The sequence below is a fragment of the Macrosteles quadrilineatus genome, unplaced genomic scaffold (assembly GCF_028750875.1).
Source record: "Macrosteles quadrilineatus isolate MER2022 unplaced genomic scaffold, UCM_ALF_1.0 Scaffold_2__2_contigs__length_208266976, whole genome shotgun sequence".
NCBI lineage: Eukaryota > Metazoa > Arthropoda > Insecta > Hemiptera > Cicadellidae > Macrosteles > Macrosteles quadrilineatus.
Window position 1 is genome coordinate 91,852,920 of NW_026542595.1, and position 21,113 is coordinate 91,874,032.

General features: G+C 35.9%; 1 protein-coding gene across 5 annotated transcripts in view; it reads right to left on the reverse strand.

The window, feature by feature from the left end:
- The window catches only part of LOC128985460 (tyrosine-protein kinase Btk29A), a 90,240-nt gene that overhangs the window by 21,669 nt on the left and 47,458 nt on the right, over window positions 1-21,113 (reverse strand). For 4 of the 5 annotated variants that reach the window (XM_054404951.1, XM_054404950.1, XM_054404954.1 and 1 more), the window contains 2 exons: window positions 14,491-14,584; window positions 12,081-12,245 (listed from right to left, as the gene is read on the reverse strand). In XM_054404951.1, the coding sequence (XP_054260926.1) occupies window positions 12,081-12,245; window positions 14,491-14,584 (259 nt within the window). Of the gene's footprint in view, window positions 1-557; window positions 733-12,080; window positions 12,246-14,490; window positions 14,585-21,113 lie in introns of those variants that run through there. The other variant, XM_054404955.1, reaches the window with a different exon arrangement.

Here is a 21,113-nt window from a genome sequence, read left to right on the forward strand (position 1 = left end):
TCGAACAATCTATAAAGGTGATTTTAAATGACTGTAGGCGCGGTATTGTACAGTTGATAGGTGAATTTCAAGGGCTACGCTCATTACGTACACATATGATAACACAAAAACGTCCTAGAAAACAACGTATGATGACGGAATTGTGTGTTATGTGCTTTGACTAATACAACGTTGTGTGTTTGTGTGCGTTATGGTATGTGGAGTAGTACTGATGGTCGAAGGTGATTAAAGACTAAAAAATTCAGCCCTTCAAGGTCGTTCAAGAGATATTGGCGAACAAATAATATCTTTTGGTAAGGTTACAGTGCATAAATTTACAGTTCATATGTTTAAAAAACACTTTATAACTAGTTTTTTAAAAATGTTATAGATCTTATAAGATTGTTTCGTATAAAAATCAGTGTTCCCAAGTAACAAAACATACTGTAAAGATGGTTAATAACATCTATAACATAAGTAAACATTAATAAGAATCTTTTCCACGTGGCCCATGAATGGGTAGATCGATGAGTGAATGGTTAGATTTCGATGTAATGTATTATATCCGACGCTATCACCTGGATGTTTGTTGGACTGCCAGAAGGTCCATCTACGGTTGACCAGTCTCCTCAGAGAGGCCGGGGGACGGCTGCATGGAGAAGTAAACAGCATCGGTCCTACACAACACTATCACTAACACACATCACTGTGTACTGTGTTGTGTACCGTCGATGACGATCACTGATCACCTGTTCATATTTGCACTGTGCCGACGTCGTGTCGAAGAAATTGATTTTCCAGCTGCCAATGACGTAATCGACAAATTGAGCGATCGTGCTTGTTAATTAAGTTACAATTACAGGATTACTAACAAGAACAAGTGATTCATCTAATGATGTGAAAAACAAATAAACATCCACTGTAACACATAGCTGTCATGTTATGTTGACGGTGGTGAGTACATTAAAATCAAACAAACACTTTCTCATGTTGATGCTTTTAAACAAACGACGACTTTGGCGGTTGGACTTCTTCTATTATCTTCCTCAAGTACCACAGTAATTTGGTTCACGTAATCCTGAATCACCCGATAAACGAAAGACGGACGCGGTGTGATGTACACTAAACGGGCATCGGAACGATAGCAGCCGGACCACTGACCACTGTCACTATCACTACACCGGCGGGAGCTGCGGCCGGACACTGATCAACTGAACTGGACTGAACGAAACGAAGGCGAATGCACGCACGAACCTTCACAAACTGTCCATTGAGGGGCGAGGAGGTTTACTGCTACGGGATATTCTACAGAGCCAGGCGACGAGAGTCAACAACATGCAGTACCGTGTATTGACCAGTATTTAAGATGTTCACAGTTTACAATTTCAAATTTGCGCTCTTTAACCTTAAATTTTTGCAACGTTGGGCACATCATAAGAAAACTTTGGGACACGTCGAAGCTTGCCCAGCTTCCGTGAAAGGCTTTTCGTGCGGATCCTAGTAATACAAAACTCTGTCAAATTTTTAACCAATTTACCGTGTTATTGATGGTGCCAAGGAAATTATCTGCAGTATAGTCGACGCATCTCGGCGATTGACGTTGATTAACCGGCGTTGATACCGGGATGGTTGTTTAAAAAAATTGTCAATTAATTGTTACTTTACTACTATAATAGGTTAATATTATAATTATTATTATCATTAAACTACGATGTCGACACACCATGGTGTGCTGTTGGGACTGAGATGAAAGGTCGTCTTTGCTTTTCACATTTGTTGCAAAAACAAGCTGATTAATTGACCAGCATCAATTATTGAAATCCAAAATGACCAAGGATCTTCTGGTTAATTGATCATACCAGGAAATATTTTTTTTTAGATGGTTGTGTGCAAGGGTAATGACGTAGTGTATACATGTTTAAACAAAGTGAAGTACCTCAATGTTACTTAAGTGTAAATAAATTATTAGGTAACTAAACTTCACCAAAATAACTTATATTTAGTCAGTTTCCTCTATTGTAGTAGACGCTACACATTTGACTGTTGTGGTGAGTGCATCAGAATTAATTAACTTGCCCTGAGCCATGGTCTAGGGGGCAAGTGGGTCCTTTCTTTCTCTCCCTCCCCCATCACTCACTCTCACCCCTCTTTCTACCTCCTCCCACCTCCCACCCCTCCCAGATCTACTCCCCTGAACATCATACTGTGACACGGAGTGACCATCGATAACCGTGGGTGACACTGACCTGTCATAAATATCGTGACACAATTAATTCCCAACAAACACCTTTAAGGGAACACATGTTTGCTACTTATAGACTGGCTTTGTTAACTCAGTGAAATTAACATATTGATAGTAAAGTATTATTTAAGTTATTTATTTCAACCAGCTTAAGTGGCCAAATAGATATTTAGCATAGTGACGAAAGTTGTTCTGAAAAGCTGGTGTACCAGAGAAACGCTATAGGCATTTTTATTCATTTATTTATTTAAGGCCAGAAGTAAAAAAACAAAACAAGCGAAATTAAAAAATTCTAATATTTGAAAGCAAGCACTCTAACACAAACTATAAGTCGGTCATCTATACTTTGTTTCCAAGGCTTTATTAAAAGCAGACTCCTGGCATGTTAATGTGTACAAATTCTACTTATAGTCTGGGCGTCAGCTAGGGGAACCTGGAAATTTGGGTGGACAAAGGTTTTTTGACTGATTCTGACTCAGTTTTTTGCGCTGATTACGAATATGCCGGGTGCCACCTTGGCACCCTTGGGCAAACGCCGCCATATTGGAAAAATGGCGGCCAAAACTGGTTTTTCGATAAATACTCGAAAACGGTTAGTTTGAGAGATATTTATGTGGAGACATAAAATGTAGAGCGTAAAAAATTACACAGAAATTATATCTACACTTTTTTTGTTAACTTCACGGTTTTAGCACAATTTTGTGTAATAAGTTATTATTAACATAAAGTTGTAATTTAGTGCAAATACCTATGACATATTACATCCATTCTTCAAAAAACTTAATTATATAAGCAATACACATTTGTACAAGTAACCTTTGTTAAAAATAATTGTTATTAGTGCCTTCAAAGACCACCCCCGCCCCCCCCCCCTCCACCACATCACAGTCACCCCTAAACAATTACACTGTACATTCTCGTATTCCCCCAATCTGCAGGTACAGTGAGAATCTCCTGGTTTATTTTAAGCAACAATAGCACTTATTGGTGTGATGGTAAAAGAAAAATACAGGTACAGTTACAGATTTAAATTTAAGTAATGTAAATAATGGAGTTAATACATATAACTGAGAAGTCGCTTGAGGTTTTAGCTTGAGTCATTAGTAAAGGCATGCTGTGGGTTTGGCGTAAGCAATTATTTTTAGATAAGATTGTATCGAACTTGTCACCTACAGCGTGTATAAATCCATGTTTGCGGTCTTTTAAACCCCTTAACATTGGATTTTTACTAGCTGCAACAGCCGCTGATGCTTTAAACCGCCGAGCCTCACTGTATGTACAGGTTACACCAAATTTTGTAGTTCATTGATCAGTTTCTTCTTATTTAGCAGTAACTTAATGATAATATATGATGATAGTATTTCCAGGAGAAGATAACACAATCAAGCTAGGTCCTACGATGTCTGTTTTTTTTTTACCAGAATTTTGCGTGTTATAATTGACCCCCCCCCCTGAGATTTAGAAAACTCAAACAGCTCTATTGAGTTCCAAACGCGTGATGGGTCTTCTTTCATTATATTAATAATTGATTTCAAAATAGTATCTTCACTACCAAGATTTGTGTTTGCGAATAGGTCTTTGTTTTCAATCTCCAATTACCCCATTGATTCTAACTTTAATTTAATAGAAAACTCATCTTGCCTTAACTCACATTTTTCTAAAACTAATTGTTTTAGAGTGGGCTTGTTCGGTCTACCAACAGTTCGGATTCGGGAATATAGTTGCCATTGGTCGGGATGTTTCAGATAAATTTTCAAACATTTTTCTCCACAGTACAGGCAATATAGTCTAAAATCAAAGCTCTTTATATCTGATCTTTTCAAACGCTTGGGTGGTGGAGGAACTACGGGCGGGCTAATGTTTTAAATGCACGCTGAATGTGGGTCTTTGATATCTATGAGTAAGAGGACACACAAGATTTATGAAAATAATCGAGAAAATTTTCATCCAGGTATATGAACAACTCATCTTGTAGTTCAATACTTGCTGATTTAATTGATCAGACTCTTACAGGGCCTCCACTTATTAACTCTCAATTTTTTCCTCAGTTAAAAAGCAAGAATATTCCCTTCCCTTTGAGGTAAGTTTTCATCCTCTAATACACTTCTATTTTCCGTCATTATCGTATTCAATTCATTGTTCCAATCTAGAACAAAACACATCAATTGGAATCTTCATTAACTTTATAAAGACGTTCCACAAACATATACTGTGCCGGATCTGGGTTTTTTTCGTAAACTTTTAAATAGAAAATCATTTGTTCTAATATTCGATACATTTTTATTTGCCAATTTAATGTATAGGCCTATATTGATACATAATATATTATAATAGAACCTTGTACTAACTAGTATTACAGCTTGTCAATTAAATACCCAACAGAGTAAAAATTATGTAATAGTATCATCGTATTTATCTAGTCCTATAGCTAGAATACCATATGTAGTTGGCAGGTATTTATAAGCAGGTTAAATCAATGACATAATGCAATAACATAAAAATCTAATTTTAAGATAATTTACCTTAGTAATTTCCAACCAAAGTATCCAACTACATATCACTTGTACACCACTTACAAGCAACTATCACAACTGTATTTGAAACTTTATTGAAGGCTGAGCGCGCCACCGAGCCCGCCAAAGACTCGCAAACAGAAATACCATAATGGCCACGGGGTGGGTAACTGAGGGATGTTAGATGAAACTAACAATTATTTTAATCAAAGGTTACTTGTACAAATGTGTAATGCATAATATAATTCTGTTTTTTGAAGAATGAATGTAACATGTCATAGGTATTGGCACTAAATTACAACTTAATGTTAATAATAACTTCAATTTCACAAAATTGTGCTAAAACCGTGAGGTTTACCAAATAAAGTGTTGGTATCATTTCTGTGTAGTTTTTTACGCTCTACATTTTATGTCTCCACATAAATATCTCTAAAACTAACCGTTTTCGAGTATTTATCGAAAAACCAGTTTTGGCCGCCATTTTCCCAATATGGCGGCGTTTGCCCAAGGGTGCCAAGGTGGCACCCGGCATATTCGTAATCAGCGCAAAAAATTGAGTCAGAATCAGTCAAAAAACCTTTGTCCACCCAAATTTCCAGGTCATCGTTAATTACAATGGGTCGACGCCCAGACTATTATGTAAACATTACAATATCCAAGAGTTAATCTGGGTAATCATTCCAAGCTGATGCTGGCCTTGATGAATCCTGACATAGGGTTGTAAATTATATATTCATCTCAATGTTTTCTACTGTAAATAATTGTCCATGTCAACTCTCTATTACTTGGTTCTCCGACTTTGATAGAAGTGCATGCCCAAGTAATAAGATAGTGGCTGTTGGCATCCAGGAATAAGCTTATGAAATATAATAATAATACAGTAAATTAAATGATATCCAGTTCATAAAAACCTCAACTATTTTAGAATCTTCTTGTTGATTAAACATAGGAACATTTTCAATTATCATCAATTGATGCTTAACAAAGGATGTTAATATTATGTAAAATAAGTGTTCAAAAATTATTTAATTTTCATTGACTAATTCACATTTAACTTTTAGAATAGTTTTTGAGTAGTCCTCAATTTCACACACATTGATATCTTCATGGAGTGTATTAACACCTATTTATTGGAATCAGATAACAATAATAAAGCTAGATTTAGCAAGCAAATAGTAACGGCACTAGGTTCATGCCAAGGAAAAAGAACCAAGAGCAACAAAGAAATTGAAAGAGAAACTGAAAAACAAATAGTACTGGAACTAGTGTAAAGGTTCATGTCATGGAAAAAGAACCCAGAGCAACAAAGGAAAGGAACTAGAAACTGACAAGCAAATAGTACTGGGACTAGTGTAAAGGTTCATATGCCAAGCAAAAAACCCAGAGCAACAAAGAAAAGGAAATAGAAACTGACAAGCAAATAGTATTGGAACTAGTGTAAAGGTTCATGCCAAGGAAAAATACCCAGAGCAACAAAGAAAAGGAACTAGAAACTGAAATCTACTGAACTGTAGATTTTTATACAGTGATTTTTTTATGTTTTCACAAAGTAGAAAATAGACAAAAGTAATAACAACCTGTGATATTGTGTAAAGGCTTTGTTGATGCTTGTGGTGTTAAATCTAAAAACAATTAACCATCAAAAAGTTAATCAGTTAAAAGGCCAGCAGTTAATCTACTGAATGAAGGTTTCTGTTTTATATAACCTAAGGATGATAAAAATTAACTTTACTTGATAACATTATATGTTTTTTTAGTACAGTAGACTCCCTCTTATTCGGACTCCTCGGGACCGAGGCCAGTCCAGAAAACGGTTTTTCCTGTTAAACCAACGTCCCAAAATCTCGTTAAAACGGACCGTTTAAATGCATACTCTATACAGTATATGACTTAAAATTAGGAGAGCATTGTACAGGGTGACTGCCGGGAACCGGACGTTTTTTAAATGAATAGTACAACCTTATTTTATATAGTAAAATTATTTAATTGTTGAATATATATTGGTGAAAACATACCATTTCAAAAAACATATGTTTTATGGAACCTTTTATCCTAGTTTGGGTTTATTTCTTAAAGATGATATCATGCATGTGATGGCCGTTAACCTGGATACAGGTTTCCAACCTCTGGAGAAAATCATTATGCACTCTCATCAACATGTCTTGTCCAATCAAATTCACCTCTTCGGTGATTGCATCTTTTAGCTGCAATAATGTTCGTGGTTTGTGAACATAGACACGAGCTTTCAAATACCCCCATAAGAAATAGTCACAGGGCGACAAATCTGGTGACCTCGGCGGCCACGGAACGTCACCAAAACGTGAAATCAACTTGCCAGGGAACATCTTCTTCACAACTCGCATCGATGCAGCGGCAGTATGCGCTGTGGCCCCATCTTGTTGGAAGTAAACATTTTTCACGTTTATTCCTCGCCTCCAAAGTTGTGGCTTGAGATATGTTTCCAACATGTGAACATAGCGTGCAGAATTCACTGTCACTGTGACTCCATTTTCCTCAAAAAAATATGGACCAATTATCCCAAAGTGGCCTACAGCACACCAAACCGTTACTTTTGGAGAGTGGAGTGGTTTTTCATGAAAGTTACATGGATTTTCAGGAGCCCAATATCGTAAGTTTTGTTTGTTCACTGAACCGTTTAAGTGGAAGTGAGCTTCGTCGCTCATTAACATCATTACATCAGGATTATCAGAAACAACACCTGCATACGTACTGCAAAATCTTCTCTTTGTCCATAGTCCCTCTCTTTCAGTTGCTGTACCACCTGTATTTTGTAGGGATGAAATTTCAAATCTGATTTTAAAATTATTCTGACTGACAGAATCGCGTTTCATGCGTAGCTCTTGTGCGTGTCTTCGTGCAGAGCGACCCGGGCTCCTCATCAAAGCAGTTCTCACTGTGGCGATGTTGTCTGGTGTTCTCGTTGTTCTTGCTGGACCGGGTGGCTTTTTCTTTGATACTGTTCCTGTTGTTCTGAACTTGTGCACCCATCTTAGCAATGTATTCCGGCTTGGAACCGTGTCATTTCGCGCAATATTAAAGTGGCGTCGGAAGATACGCTGTGTTTTGATAACGGATTCGCCATTTTTAATAAATGTGTCATATGCAAAAACACGATGCTGAACTGACCACTGATCCATCGTGACTAAAATGGTAAAGCTCACTCAAAACAATGACATAACCTCAATCTCCCTAGCACGTGTAGCAACAATGTAACAGCTGTTGCAAATTCGTCCGGTTCCCGGCAGTCACCCTGTATTTAGACACGTAATCACTAGTCTCAAATCAAAACGAGAACAGTCGTTTCAGTACCGCCCACTTCCTGCCAATCTAGTCCGGTTAAACCGATGTGCTGATAAAAATTATCCGGATAAAGAGATGTCACTTCTACCGAGTGTAGTCCGGTCAAACCGATGTCCGGTTAAAAGGTGTCCGGATAAGAGGGAGTTTACTGTATATTGAACATTAAAGTTTGCAGTCATTTGATGCATCACTAATCTATCCAAACATTATGAGTATCTACACCTGGAAAGCTGTATGGCAAACTACTCGGGAACAAGGGAGTGTGACGGGGTGAAACAAATTTTCAAGAGATCTGTTCTGCACTGTACGTTATGTAGACTACCTTGGGGATGGAGATTCCCATGCCTTCAAGACTGTTTCAGAATCAAAGCCCTCTGGAGACCAAGTTGAAATCAAGAAATTAGAGTGTATCAGGCATATCCAAAAGAGAACTGGTTTGGTACGCGATTAGGCGAATTGAAAAATTTAAAAGACCATCCTAGTCGATGGTAAATCGTTGTTGGGGAAAGGCAGTATAAAAAATCCAGCTATAGATAATTTACAACTGTTTTACGTTTAGAAATCAGAAGGAATTGCCACAGCCTAACTTATATGAAATCCGCTGTATGGACGACTTATTACCATGTTATGTTGAGTAATGAAATCCTCACACGATTTGTGCCCTAAAGAACCTCACACCTGGTGCATATTTACTATTGCATTGATAGAAGGTAAGGAGTATGATCAAGATAAACACTTCCATCTCCCAGAAATTGTTATGGAAAAGCCTATTTTCGAATTTCTATCGAACTCAGAGTTATTGCATGAATGCTTGGCCGGGAAAGTAAAAAACCCAAACAAGTCGTCAATAATATAATTTGGGCAAGAATCCCTAAAAGAAGATTTGTTGGCCATAATACCCTCAAATCTGGAGCTTATGATGCTGTTTTGTCATTAAATGATGGATACCTATTCCAATAAGTGTAGAGTTATTGAGCATCTAGGACTGAGAGCAGGGAAACATTTCATCATCGCCATGCAACACTTAAATAAGGAACGTATAAAAAATGTGAAAAGCCGCTGATTTTTAGATTTTATTGATTTTCCGAAAACGCACATTTTTAGACTTTGATGTTGGATATGTAAACAAATAATAGAGGTAGAGCCATGAAATTTACAGGATGTCTTATTTATACTAAACCCCCCCCTGAAAGGATATTTCCCTGTGGAAGGATATTTTAATTATTGCTTTGGTCGCTTGGATAAAAATTCTTTTTTTCCTGTAGGAAAAAAACTGTTAAAGGAAAAAACTGTTTAAAAATTAAATAGGTCTTGAATCAAAATATTTACCCACCAGGAATTCACTAAGAGACCCCTCTTTAAAATAAAAAAATAAACCGAAACTCTAGGTCTGTTAGATCAGGTGCAACAAGCTATAACTATTAATTACTATTGTTATCTAATGGAGTTCAGACTCCCACCTTTTTTAGAGAAATTGGCAAGATACATATGATTTATTGAGTTTCTAATTAAAACTAGCTTTAAGCCATGTTCTGAGAAGACTGCGAGAGGAATTATTTGTCTGAAGGCATGTGTTCTATTAGGTCATGGTCGTAGCATTATATTTTGATATTTGTAAAACTCAAAAGGCAAGTTGTTGAGCTTATTCCAATGTTGGCAAAATTAATTACCGTCAATGGCTATGTTGAGGTTTGACCACAAATATCGTTAATATAATCACGTACAAACTTGTTTTGACAAACAGAAATAGGTTTAAAGAAATTGCCAAGTGTAGGCCTACATTTATTAATTTTTCTCAGCTGATTTCAACAATAACCTCCTCAACAAAGTAGGTCATTGAAAATTACCCATAACTCTGACAGTGGCAGAATGAAACAAGGTGGAGCAGCTAAATAGTGTATTGTTCCTGGAGCCAGAGTTTGTAGTTGGTGAACTAAGCGGAAACTCCAGTAAACAAGCTTGACCTACACTCGGCTCTCTAGAACCTTGTGCTGTGTAAACAACAATTATGTGGTATTAAGATTTTCATTAAATTGTATATGAGTAAATAAAAAAAGCCAGGGACAACCGTTTTTTAATTTGTTGTTTTCTTTTTCACAACAAATGAAAAGAGCCAAAAAATACTACAAGTTTGGAACTAATTTTGATTCAATTATTTTGGATTTGTAATTGGAAATTGTTTTGGAATTTTACACCATTTTAATTGGGTCTTATTTTACTATTTAAACCTCCTAGCCACCACTGAAGATGAGTGATCTGTCACTTGAAACATGCTGGAAAAAACAGTACAATATCAAGTAAGGTTAAAGTATCATCTGTAATAAGGTTTTATAATTACTGTAATGTAATTTTGATGCTGAATATAACTTATACCAGAGCCCATTTTCTCTCGTATGATGGATTCCTTTTACCTCAGGAACTTGTCAGGTTCCTTATTGATTTGTTGATTGGCATTGAATATACCAAATACCAATAGTGATTAATTAATCATCCATGACACTTCTCTATTACTTGGTTGTCTGACTTTGAGGGAAGTGCTTTCTTAAGTAGTAAGATATGCCTGCCCGTTAGAATCAAGAGATAAACTTATGAAATATAAATACTGTAATCAAATTGCATGAACAAAAACATTTTTCATGGATTTCAGTATTGTGTGAAAGATGTGTTCTAAATCATTTACATTTCTCTTTTAGAATAGCTAACGTATGTAGAATTGCAATTAAGGCAATACTTCATGGAGTAAATTGAAACCCTTCCTTGGATACCAATAAAAATAATAAAGGTAGATTTAACCAAGCAAATAATGCCTGGACTAGTGTAAAAGTTCGAGCTATTTCCAATGAACCAAGGGTAATAGAAGATGCAAAGAAAAATGTTAAAGATAGTTGAACTTTAGATTTTTATACAGAGATTTGTCAAAGTTTTCACAAAGTCAACCAAAAGGCAGAAGTAAAACACAAGTGTGATTTTGTGTAAAATGATGACGAAGAAACTTGTGGCGTTAAATTAAAAACAATAAACCATCAGAAAGTTGTTCAGTGAAAAGCCCAGCAGTGATTCTAATGAATAACAAGAGCTGAAGCACAGGTCACCGAAATAAAATTTGGCTTCGACATTAACTATCAGCTGCTGCAATGTGAGACTAAGTGCAATAAAGTAAAAAAAAAAACACATCTTCTACATCACCTAAATAAACTGTTTCAAAACCTGTTCAAAATACGAGAGTTGTATCAATGCTTCACAAAAGAGCCAGAACTTTGTTCAACACCTATTTAGAATCTGTTTTTCTCATGCATATCAAGTTTTGGGATAACATTAAAATGGTTTTGAATGAGTTTGAAGCAGTGGCAGACATGTTAGAATCGTTTATAGCCAATATCAATCTCCGCAAATTCATACAAAATAAAACTGCTAAGAACAGAAGAAGAATACTTTCTCTATGTAACTTCAATCCATCTACTTAATGTGACAATGCTTCTTAACCAAACTCCTTGGCTATTATTTTAAGTTTTGTCTACAAGCCTGCAGAACATGACATGCTTAGTTTTCAGCTGTTTTTATTGAGTTATGTTCCCATATTATAGTTATTTATAATGTATATCGTAACGATAGTTGCATTTTATGGAACTGCTAATTTATCATTGCATGTCACTTCTTGCATTTCTTTCATATATTGGCAATTTTCTGTTGGGAGTCAATTAATAAATGTATAGCTAGAATTGTGGTCTTCTATTATCCAGGAAGAAAAATGTATAGCTAGTTGTAAATAAAAGTTTTGTCAGTTGTAATAAATATTTAAAAAATTCTTAAGTATAATCTATAGAAAAATATAGATCCTGTAAACCAAGCGACTGATTGGGTTTGTTGGACAAGCAAATGAGTCAAGCTTACACCCTTTTTCAGGTGAATGCCACAAGAAAATATAATGCTGTCATAGACTTTGAATTTCAGATTGAGTCACAAACACCAACACCATAAATAGCAGGAACCAAGGTTATGAAGAGCAAGTAAAATGTACAACTCACCGATTTGAGATATGATGCTGTCAGGTTTGTCAGTGCTGGAGGCCCAGACCGAGGCCTGGTCGCAACCGGTGGCAGAGCGTGTGGACACGCGACAACACGTCCAGCGTTTGCCGTTCCACAACCCTACGTGATACCTGTCACTCAGACAACCGTTGTCACAGCACACTGCAACAAACAAGCAACATTATTGAGGATGCAACAAAATTTAAGTATGTCCAAACTGATGGTTGGTTTCATTCCAGACAAAGTATTGTTTTACAAGATGAATAAGCTTTATTCTTTTATAATGCATCATATCCGTATTAACATTTATTACGAATAAGAGGGCAGAGAAGAAATCAGGGCTACTGATACAGATTGACTACTACAAAAACACTGTTACTTTGTACGTTTTTAGACAAAAACGTTTATAACTCAATGTAAATGTGTATAAATTAGTGATTTATTATTGGCATCAACAAAAACCACATAAAAGGAACCTTCTAATGACCCTCTGTGGTGCCTATGCAAAGGTCAGATAGTCATAGGTGAGCAAAAACATGAGTCACAAAAGCAATTAACTCATTTACAGTAATGCAGAAACAATATAACCAAAACACAAAGTGATTAGGGAGATGATTAGTCAGGAAGTCAGGTGAGCTGCATCTAGGGTCACAATTATTGATTAGTGAAACGGAAAGTCGGGTGAGCTGCATCTAGGGTCACAATTGATTAGGGAAACGGAAGTCAGGTGAGCAGCAGCTAGGGTCACAATTGATTAGGGAAACGGAAGTCAGGTGAGCAGCAGCTAGGGTCACAATTGATTAGGGAAACAGAAGTCAGGTGAGCAGCAGCTAGGGTCACAATTGATTAGGGAAACGGAAGTCAGGTGAGCAGCAGCTAGGGTCACAATTGATTACGGAAACAGAAGTCAGGTGAGCAGCAGCTAGGGTCACAATTGAATAGGGAAACAGAAGTCAGGTGAGCAGCAGCTAGGGTCATAAGTGATTAGGGAAACAGAAGTCAGGTGAGCAGCAGCTAGGGTCACAATTGATTAGGGAAACGGAAGTCAGGTGAGCAGCAGCTAGGGTCACAATTGATTACGGAAACAGAAGTCAGGTGAGCAGCAGCTAGGGTCACAATTGAATAGGGAAACAGAAGTCAGGTGAGCAGCAGCTAGGGTCATAAGTGATTAGGGAAACAGAAGTCAGGTGAGCAGCAGCTAGGGTCATAAGTGATTAGGGAAACGGAAGTCAGGTGAGCTGCATCTAGGGTCACAATTGATTAGGGAAACGGAAGTCAGGTGAGCAGCAGCTAGGGTCACAATTGATTAGGGAAACAGAAGTCAGGTGAGCAGCAGCTAGGGTCATAGGTGATTAGGGAAACGGAAGTCAGGTGAGCTGCATCTAGGGTCACAATTGATTAGGGAAACGGAAGTCAGGTGAGCTGCATCTAGGGTCACAATTGATTAGGGAAACGGAAGTTGGGTGAGCAGCTGCATCTAGGATCACAATTGATTAGGGAAACGGAAGTTGGGTGAGCTGCATCTAGGGTCAGAATTGATTAGGGAAACGTCACAATTGATTAGGGAAACGGAAGTTGGGTGAGCAGCTGCATCTAGGGGTCACAATTGGTTAGAGAAACTGAAGTCATGTGAGCTGCATCTAGGGTCACAATTGATTAGGGAAACGGATGTCATGTGAGCTGCATCTAGGGTCACAATTGATTAGGGAAACGGAAGTCGGGTGAGCTGCATCTAGGGGTCACAATTGGTTAGAGAAACTGAAGTCATGTGAGCTGCATCTAGGGTCACAATTGATTAGGGAAACGGATGTCATGTGAGCTAGGGTCATAAGTGATTAGAGAGAAAGAAGACACATGAACTGCTAATAGGGTCAGAAGTTATTATGCTAGTACACTAATCGCCGAATATAGGCGAGCACGATCGTGTATCCGGTCTACTTGCGTACACTTGGGATAGTTCGCATCTCCATGTTTCGTGCTCGCCTGTGCTCCACTTTCTGTCGGTTTTTGGGACCAGTCAAAGGAAATGAGCAAAGGCAAGTGCAAGTTAAAATATCAGTAACCACCAGCAAGCATGTTTGGCAAACATGGGCGAGCATGTACTGGGTGAGCTGGTGGTTTACTTTCGGCAGCATTTGTCGTTGCAAATCGAGTAAAAATGTTTGCAAAACATTCGGCGATAGTGTAAATTAGGAAGACGGAAATCAGGTGAGCTCCAGCTTGAGTCAGAAAGTCACGTGAACTGCTGATAGGGTCAGAAATGAAAGAAGGGATGTTCTAAGAAGTTAGTTAGTTTACTCAAGGTTGGATAGGAGGGGGTTTACTGAACGGTAATAGCTAATTACCCTATCGGTGAAATTAACTAAAAATCAAAATATTGAACAATTATCTATTATCTGTTACTGACCAGAGCGCAAAGCATTGATCCAGTCATCTCTGTCTTGGTCTCTAGCAGCAACAAGATAGAGTGTGTACTCCTGGCCTTGGTCTTTGTATCCCACCTGTGACAGCAACAATAGTGTGATTAGTGATCAAAGTAATGTCAATATTACAACAGAACTTCCCTAGAAGTAAAGCAATATCTATAAAATATACTGAAAAAGTATTCAAAAGGGCCATTCCATGTCAAGTCATCCGGGGGTTGTCACCCACTAGTCACACATTTTCATGAAAATTTGTACACATAAATTAGACATTTAGATAGGATAAAATCCAAAATTTCAGTTCATTATGTCAAACGGTTTCAGAGATATGGCTATTTGAAGTTTTGAGCGAATTTAGTTTCCGAGGTCCAATTTGATGCTAAGGGAGCGTGCATGTATTCTCGTCTTTCTATGTAGAATGGACAATTATTAAGCTAGAGGCCTCAAATTTGACTCATATATCCAAAATTTAATGCAGAATCATATAATACAATTAAAATGATAACTATTACCTATTATCACCTAAAAAAAATTCCTAAATACAAATAATTCGATTTTTCCGAAATTGGAACATCCAGTTACAAAAGGTTTGATAACAAAAATCTCTCTCCAGATAAACCTATAAAACCATATATCACTGGAAAGAGGATAAAATTATCTTTCAAATGGTATAATAACATGAGTGGGGTTTTGAGTATTAACATTGTTATTACACGTGAAAGTCAAAAACTAAATTTGATTAAGCTAAAAATTTCATTTGATGCCGAATATGTATGATGAACTTAAATAATACAAAAAGTTCATCAATTTAATACATGTCTGTACAAATGACTAGAAATCTAAAAATATGAAACAAAATATTGGGTCCTTAAGTTGTTATTTTTGTATGAATTAAATTTTTACTTATAAAAAGCCCTAACTAAATCGTCCTATATCCTACATTACTTTTACCTAAATAAAGGCTTATTATAGCTTGACAAGAAATTACAATTACATTTAATGCAAAATTTATAAGTTTACCACTCTCAATAACAAATAAAAAAATATGTATTTTTAATTTTTATAGATCAAACTTCAATATTAAATTATGTGTTAAAAATAAAATGTTATGACATATTTAATACACTATCAATGTTTGTAACCATAGTTTATACCAGTGAATGTGACCAGTGTCTGTGTGTATTGGTGTGTTTGTGTTTAAAATTATCTTTCAAATGTTAAAATACTGCTTCCATAAGGATTACATTGAAACTTTGAGACCCAGTGGGGCGGATTCCTGAGAGACTTTTTTAACGCCATATAGATGTTGGCACTCACCGATATGGTCTTTATCACCATACAAAATTTGAAAACGATTGGTTCAACCGTCTAGGAGGAGTTTGCGTATTACGAAATGCATAAGAGTCGACGTATAAGAGCTTCGCTCAATTATCTTTCAAATGTTATAAAAATAAAGAGTGGGGTTTGGAGTATTAACATTTTTATTACACGTCAAAGTCAAAAGAAAACAACTTGATTTAAACGTAAAACAAAACCAAATACATCCTGTTTTTGTAGTAAATTTATAGTAATTTTTTTGTAAACTCTTTGTCAATATCTTCGTCACTATCATGAAAACCTTCTCTAAAGAAATTACTCTTAAATCTTTGTCAAGGATACCACATGTTTTTAAATGGGTCACATCATGATTTTTTTTAATATTTCAAAAAGTAACAAAAATGACGAGAACAAATTGAATCATTTTTATTATATTCATTATTTGTGTGCCACTTAATGTTTCTAGTTCTTCATTTGAAAGATTTTCAAAAATAAAATGAACTTTTTTTTCTTGTGTTAAAGTAAAATTTTCACATGGAGAGTCTGACAGTTTATCTACTGTACAAATCAAATTAATTCTCGCTTGACTTGGTGCAGCAATACCTTCCATGATAAACATTTTTTAACATTTAACCGGCAATGGGGTGAAGAAGTATATGGGACTGTTCACATATGCACGGCATTTGTCGTGGTCAGTTAATCACTTGCCCAGCTGCCGTGTACAAGTCGAGGGATGCCGGGCACCCCCTCGGCGAAGGCTGGCTGCCGGTAGCGGGTATACAAGCCGGCTGGAGTAGTGGGTGTAGCGGCCCAATGTGAATGTTCACAGATAACCGGGGGGCGATGTCTACTTGTACCGGCGTCTAGTTGTACCTGCTGCATTTTGGTGACAGGCGTCTAGTTGTATCCCGTCCAAAGCTGTAGAGACAACTTGACGATGGTGCGGACGTCTAGTTGTCTCTACGTCTAGTTGTCTCTACGTCTAGTTGTACCTCTTAAAAATCTACAGGTACAACTAGTCGGGAACGTCACCGTCTACTTGTACCTCATACGTCTGCGTCTACTTGTACCTACGACTACTTGTACCTACGACTACTTGTACCTACGACTAGTTGTACCTACGCCTACTTGTACCTACGTCTAGTTGTACCTGCGGCTAGTTGTATCTCCCCTTCAACTTGTCACCGGTTTAAGAGATTTATTTTATTTCTTTAAAAATCATACAATCTTACAACAATTTATTATAAACAACTTGCTACAAAAGCCAGGAAAAATTTGGCTTGTCTGCAGCTCATTGAGAACCCCCTGTTCTTGACAACAACGTACTTGTGTCCCTTGGTCAGTCCTTATCCATATTACACTTTGGTTTTCCTTATTTCTTGTCAAGATCTGCTATCATTGTTTTTTCCACTTAAACTCTACCTTTCTATAGAAAACTAACATTAACTAGCTTAAACAACAACTTTAAACAATTATCTTAAATAAATAAATTCAGAGTTTACAAAAACAAGTAATTGAGTATAATAAAGTGTTTTTGTACGGTATTAGTCACGGAGAATATTACAACAAGTTCAAATTAAAAATGTATATGTTATTCTTATGGATATTAGGCCTCGAGGTACAAGTAGACGGAGGGACAACAAGACGCGGTCCCATTGATAACACATATAAAAATAAGTCACATAATAAGGAAAAGTAATGTAAAGGTATATCTTATAAAAATAAATTAGATTAAAAAAATAAATATAGCGTATTCCAAATACACATTAGTATATAGTATACACATTCACAATTCAACAAAGCTGGTTTGAAAACTAAATAGGCATATAATATTGCGCATAACCGAACCAGTCGCTAAAAAGTCCCTAAAAAGCTCAAATACAAAACAAATTATTATAATATTTAAACAAACTCAGAATCAAATTATCTATGTCAGGTTAGAAATCCCAGTACAATATATATTTTGTACAAAAACAGTTTGTTATTAGTCTTTCTTTGCTTTTGTTGACGTTATTTTTAATAAATAATTTATATTACTCCAGAGGTTTAACTCTACTACTAAAGGCAGCAAACATGTTTGTGAATAAATATTGGTTTACTAAGGTAGCTTTGGTCTTGTGTTTGATGATAATGATAATAAAAAGGCTTCCCTGATTGAAAGATTGGAAATCGTCTTCGTCAAAAATGAAAAGGCAAATAAAGGTGTGTTGAGATAAGCTTAGTTCTTGGTCAAAACCGCTAAATTAGCATCCCTACGAAGTTATTATTTCTACGTTTATGCTCCTTATTTTGGAAAGGTTTAACAAAATTAGTGTAAAGTAAAAGCATCCCATTGACCAAACGTATCGCTAGATTTGTTTCTGATCAACATAAAAACTACTATTAGCCTAGTGTAAGATTATGTGGTGGTATTCCTCCTAAAGGTGCGATTGATTTTAAATATTCTATCAAAAAGGGGTCTATTCAACGGCTGATTCCTAACTATTTTGCGACTGGTTAGGTTTCCATTACCCAGTTAAAAAACAATTAATTACTTTTCATCGGAATCTTCGACATGCATATTTTTGGTTGGTTTTAAGAAACGGAAACTACCTCTAGGTTTTACTGTTATATATGGATGCTTCCTTTACCACCGTACATGCTGGGCTATATTATTTGAACCTTTTTTGCAGTACCTGGTTAAAATCTCCTCTAAAAAATTATGTGTTTCCGCCCATTGGAACTTGTCATAGTACTTACTTGATGATTAATGAACAAATATATTGCCTGTCCTGAACGAACCTATTTCATCTTTATTCCCAGGTTGATTTCCAAGAGTGGCCGTCGAGGTTTATCCCTTTATACAATAATTGATTAAACACCACAATAAATTAATCTAAAATTAAAATTGGTAAAATAAAATATAAAAAAATTGAATAAATCTTGAACATATGTTTTGAAATTAAAACAAAGCAAAAGTTTTCCATTAAATCCTGAATCGTTTATTTTTTAGTCAATGTGGTTATTTCATGTTAAACATTCCTTCAACACAAAAATAACCTTCAAGTTATGAGAAAAAACTTCATTATTTTTTTCAGACATTCTAAGTTAAATTCCTTTGATTTGAGCCATCTCCGATGATTCAACTACTTATCACGTGTTTAACTAATTTACAAAAAAATACACAAGTTTGTAAATTGCACAGTTAAATAATGATTTCAACATTGTAAGACTAACTAAAAAGTCTGAATTATTATAAGTAAGGTTATTCGTGGTTTTATATTGTGTACAGTAGGCTACATTGCAGAATTGGCTGGCAAATAAGTAGTCCAAAGGTAATATATTTAATTATTACTAGAGGTTAAAATACCTTATAATCCGTCAGTGTGATCAAAAAGTCACACTGACGTATTATAAGGTATTTTAACCTCTAGTAATAATTTAGATATTGTGGGAGGAAAAAACAACAAAAATGAAGTAACATATTGCTTACTGGCTTGATGATAAATCACAATCAGCTGTATTGAAGTAAACAAAAATCAGCAGCAAATGACTTCCAATGCTATTCTTATGGAGAATATTTTACGTTATATCTAATTTTGTGTTAACATTTCACTATTTTTCCCGCCGTCACGGGGTCAAGACCTTTAATTTGAGCCCTCTCCCGTCGTTCTACGATTTCCCAGTCTCTCACCACAATTTTGACGCAAAGAATCGGCTTACGTAATTAATATATAGATAGAATAGATAGAGTGTAGATGTAACAGTTGCTCATACATTACTAGACAAATTTTACTTAAGCCAAATTCAAGTCTGGAAATGTATGAAGCGGCCTTTTGGTCTTTTCAGTTGTATTCCTATATGCTGTTCTTACCATGTACATTCTTAGCGGCCACTATTTACATCAACGTTATTAGTAATGTACAATATTTACAGTTTCTTAATTACAATTACTAATTTATCGCTCAATTCTGTTAGGTTTGAAGGTTTAACTAACCTGTTTTACATAGCTAAATGTAGTAACCAGCCAACGCGGAATACAACGTCGAATCCCTTGTTAAATATCTTTAACTGTAAAAGTTATAGTAACATATAAATACTATTTTTAACATACACAAATCTGGGTTTCAATCAATGTTGCTTCAGATAATAACGTTGAGCTACCATTAAACATTATTAGTTTTAGGAGACACTTTATTTTGGCTACGTTATGATTTCTGGTCGCTATCTTATGCTGGACCAAAGGATCGAAAGAATACGCAAACAATACCGGTATCATTACAATATAGAGACATAGCTCCGTGTTTAAAGCGATATTATACCTCCACAAACTCGGGTAGTAACTATATTTAACTATATATAAGTTTGTTAAGACCAAAAGAACTGACTAATGTAAATAGTTTTAATTTAGAAACTGTACTATTGTAGATTACTAATAACGTTAATTGTAATAGTAGCCACTAAGTATTTACATAATCAGAACTGTAAATATGAATAAAACCGTCAAGGCCGAAAGACCGCTTATACATTTCCATACGTGACAATTCTGTCTAGTGTATGAGCGGCTGTTACATCCAACAATCACATAAGACCAAGTTACATATACATTTATTTATCTAGATAGTAATTTAAAAGCGGTATATTTTTATTACTACTTAACATAGTTAATAAGTTTTATTTAATCAGTAAGAACTGATTGGTTGCTTTAGTCAAATGTTAGTCTAATAGTCAACACCAAGCCGTGGTTCTTGTTGGTGTACGCAAACTTCGCTTGTCAAATTCCACTGACACAAAGGCCAGGCCTTGTCTCACCCTCGTCAAACATCCACCTGGCGGGTCGTACGCAGTCTTCGCTAAATTCCAGCTGTACGCAAATTTCGCGTAAGCACTTGGTAGAGGTGTCCAAAGAAAGGTATGTATTGGTCTGTAGATGAATTATCAAAAGAAAAAATAAGCAAAATCCCTTAGGACTCTGCCCTAGAAGCCTTTAAAGATCCCTCCACAGAGTTGTTTACATTTTGGCCATGTGAATAATACTTTTTAATGAAACAGCTGTTTATTTTTAAATTGTATTTGAAACAACGGAGTTAATGTTATTTTCTTATTTTAAAATTGTTTTTCTTATTTTTCAGCCATGTTTTGCAATGTAACATTCCATTACGAAATCAGTGCAAAATCCTTTTATCACAGCAATTCATAAATTATTTCTTATTGAACTATCTTATATCTATTGTACTGGATGGTGTCTGCCTTTTTCACCACTTTTGCCTACATTTTATCATATTATTCTACACATATCAAATATTTATGT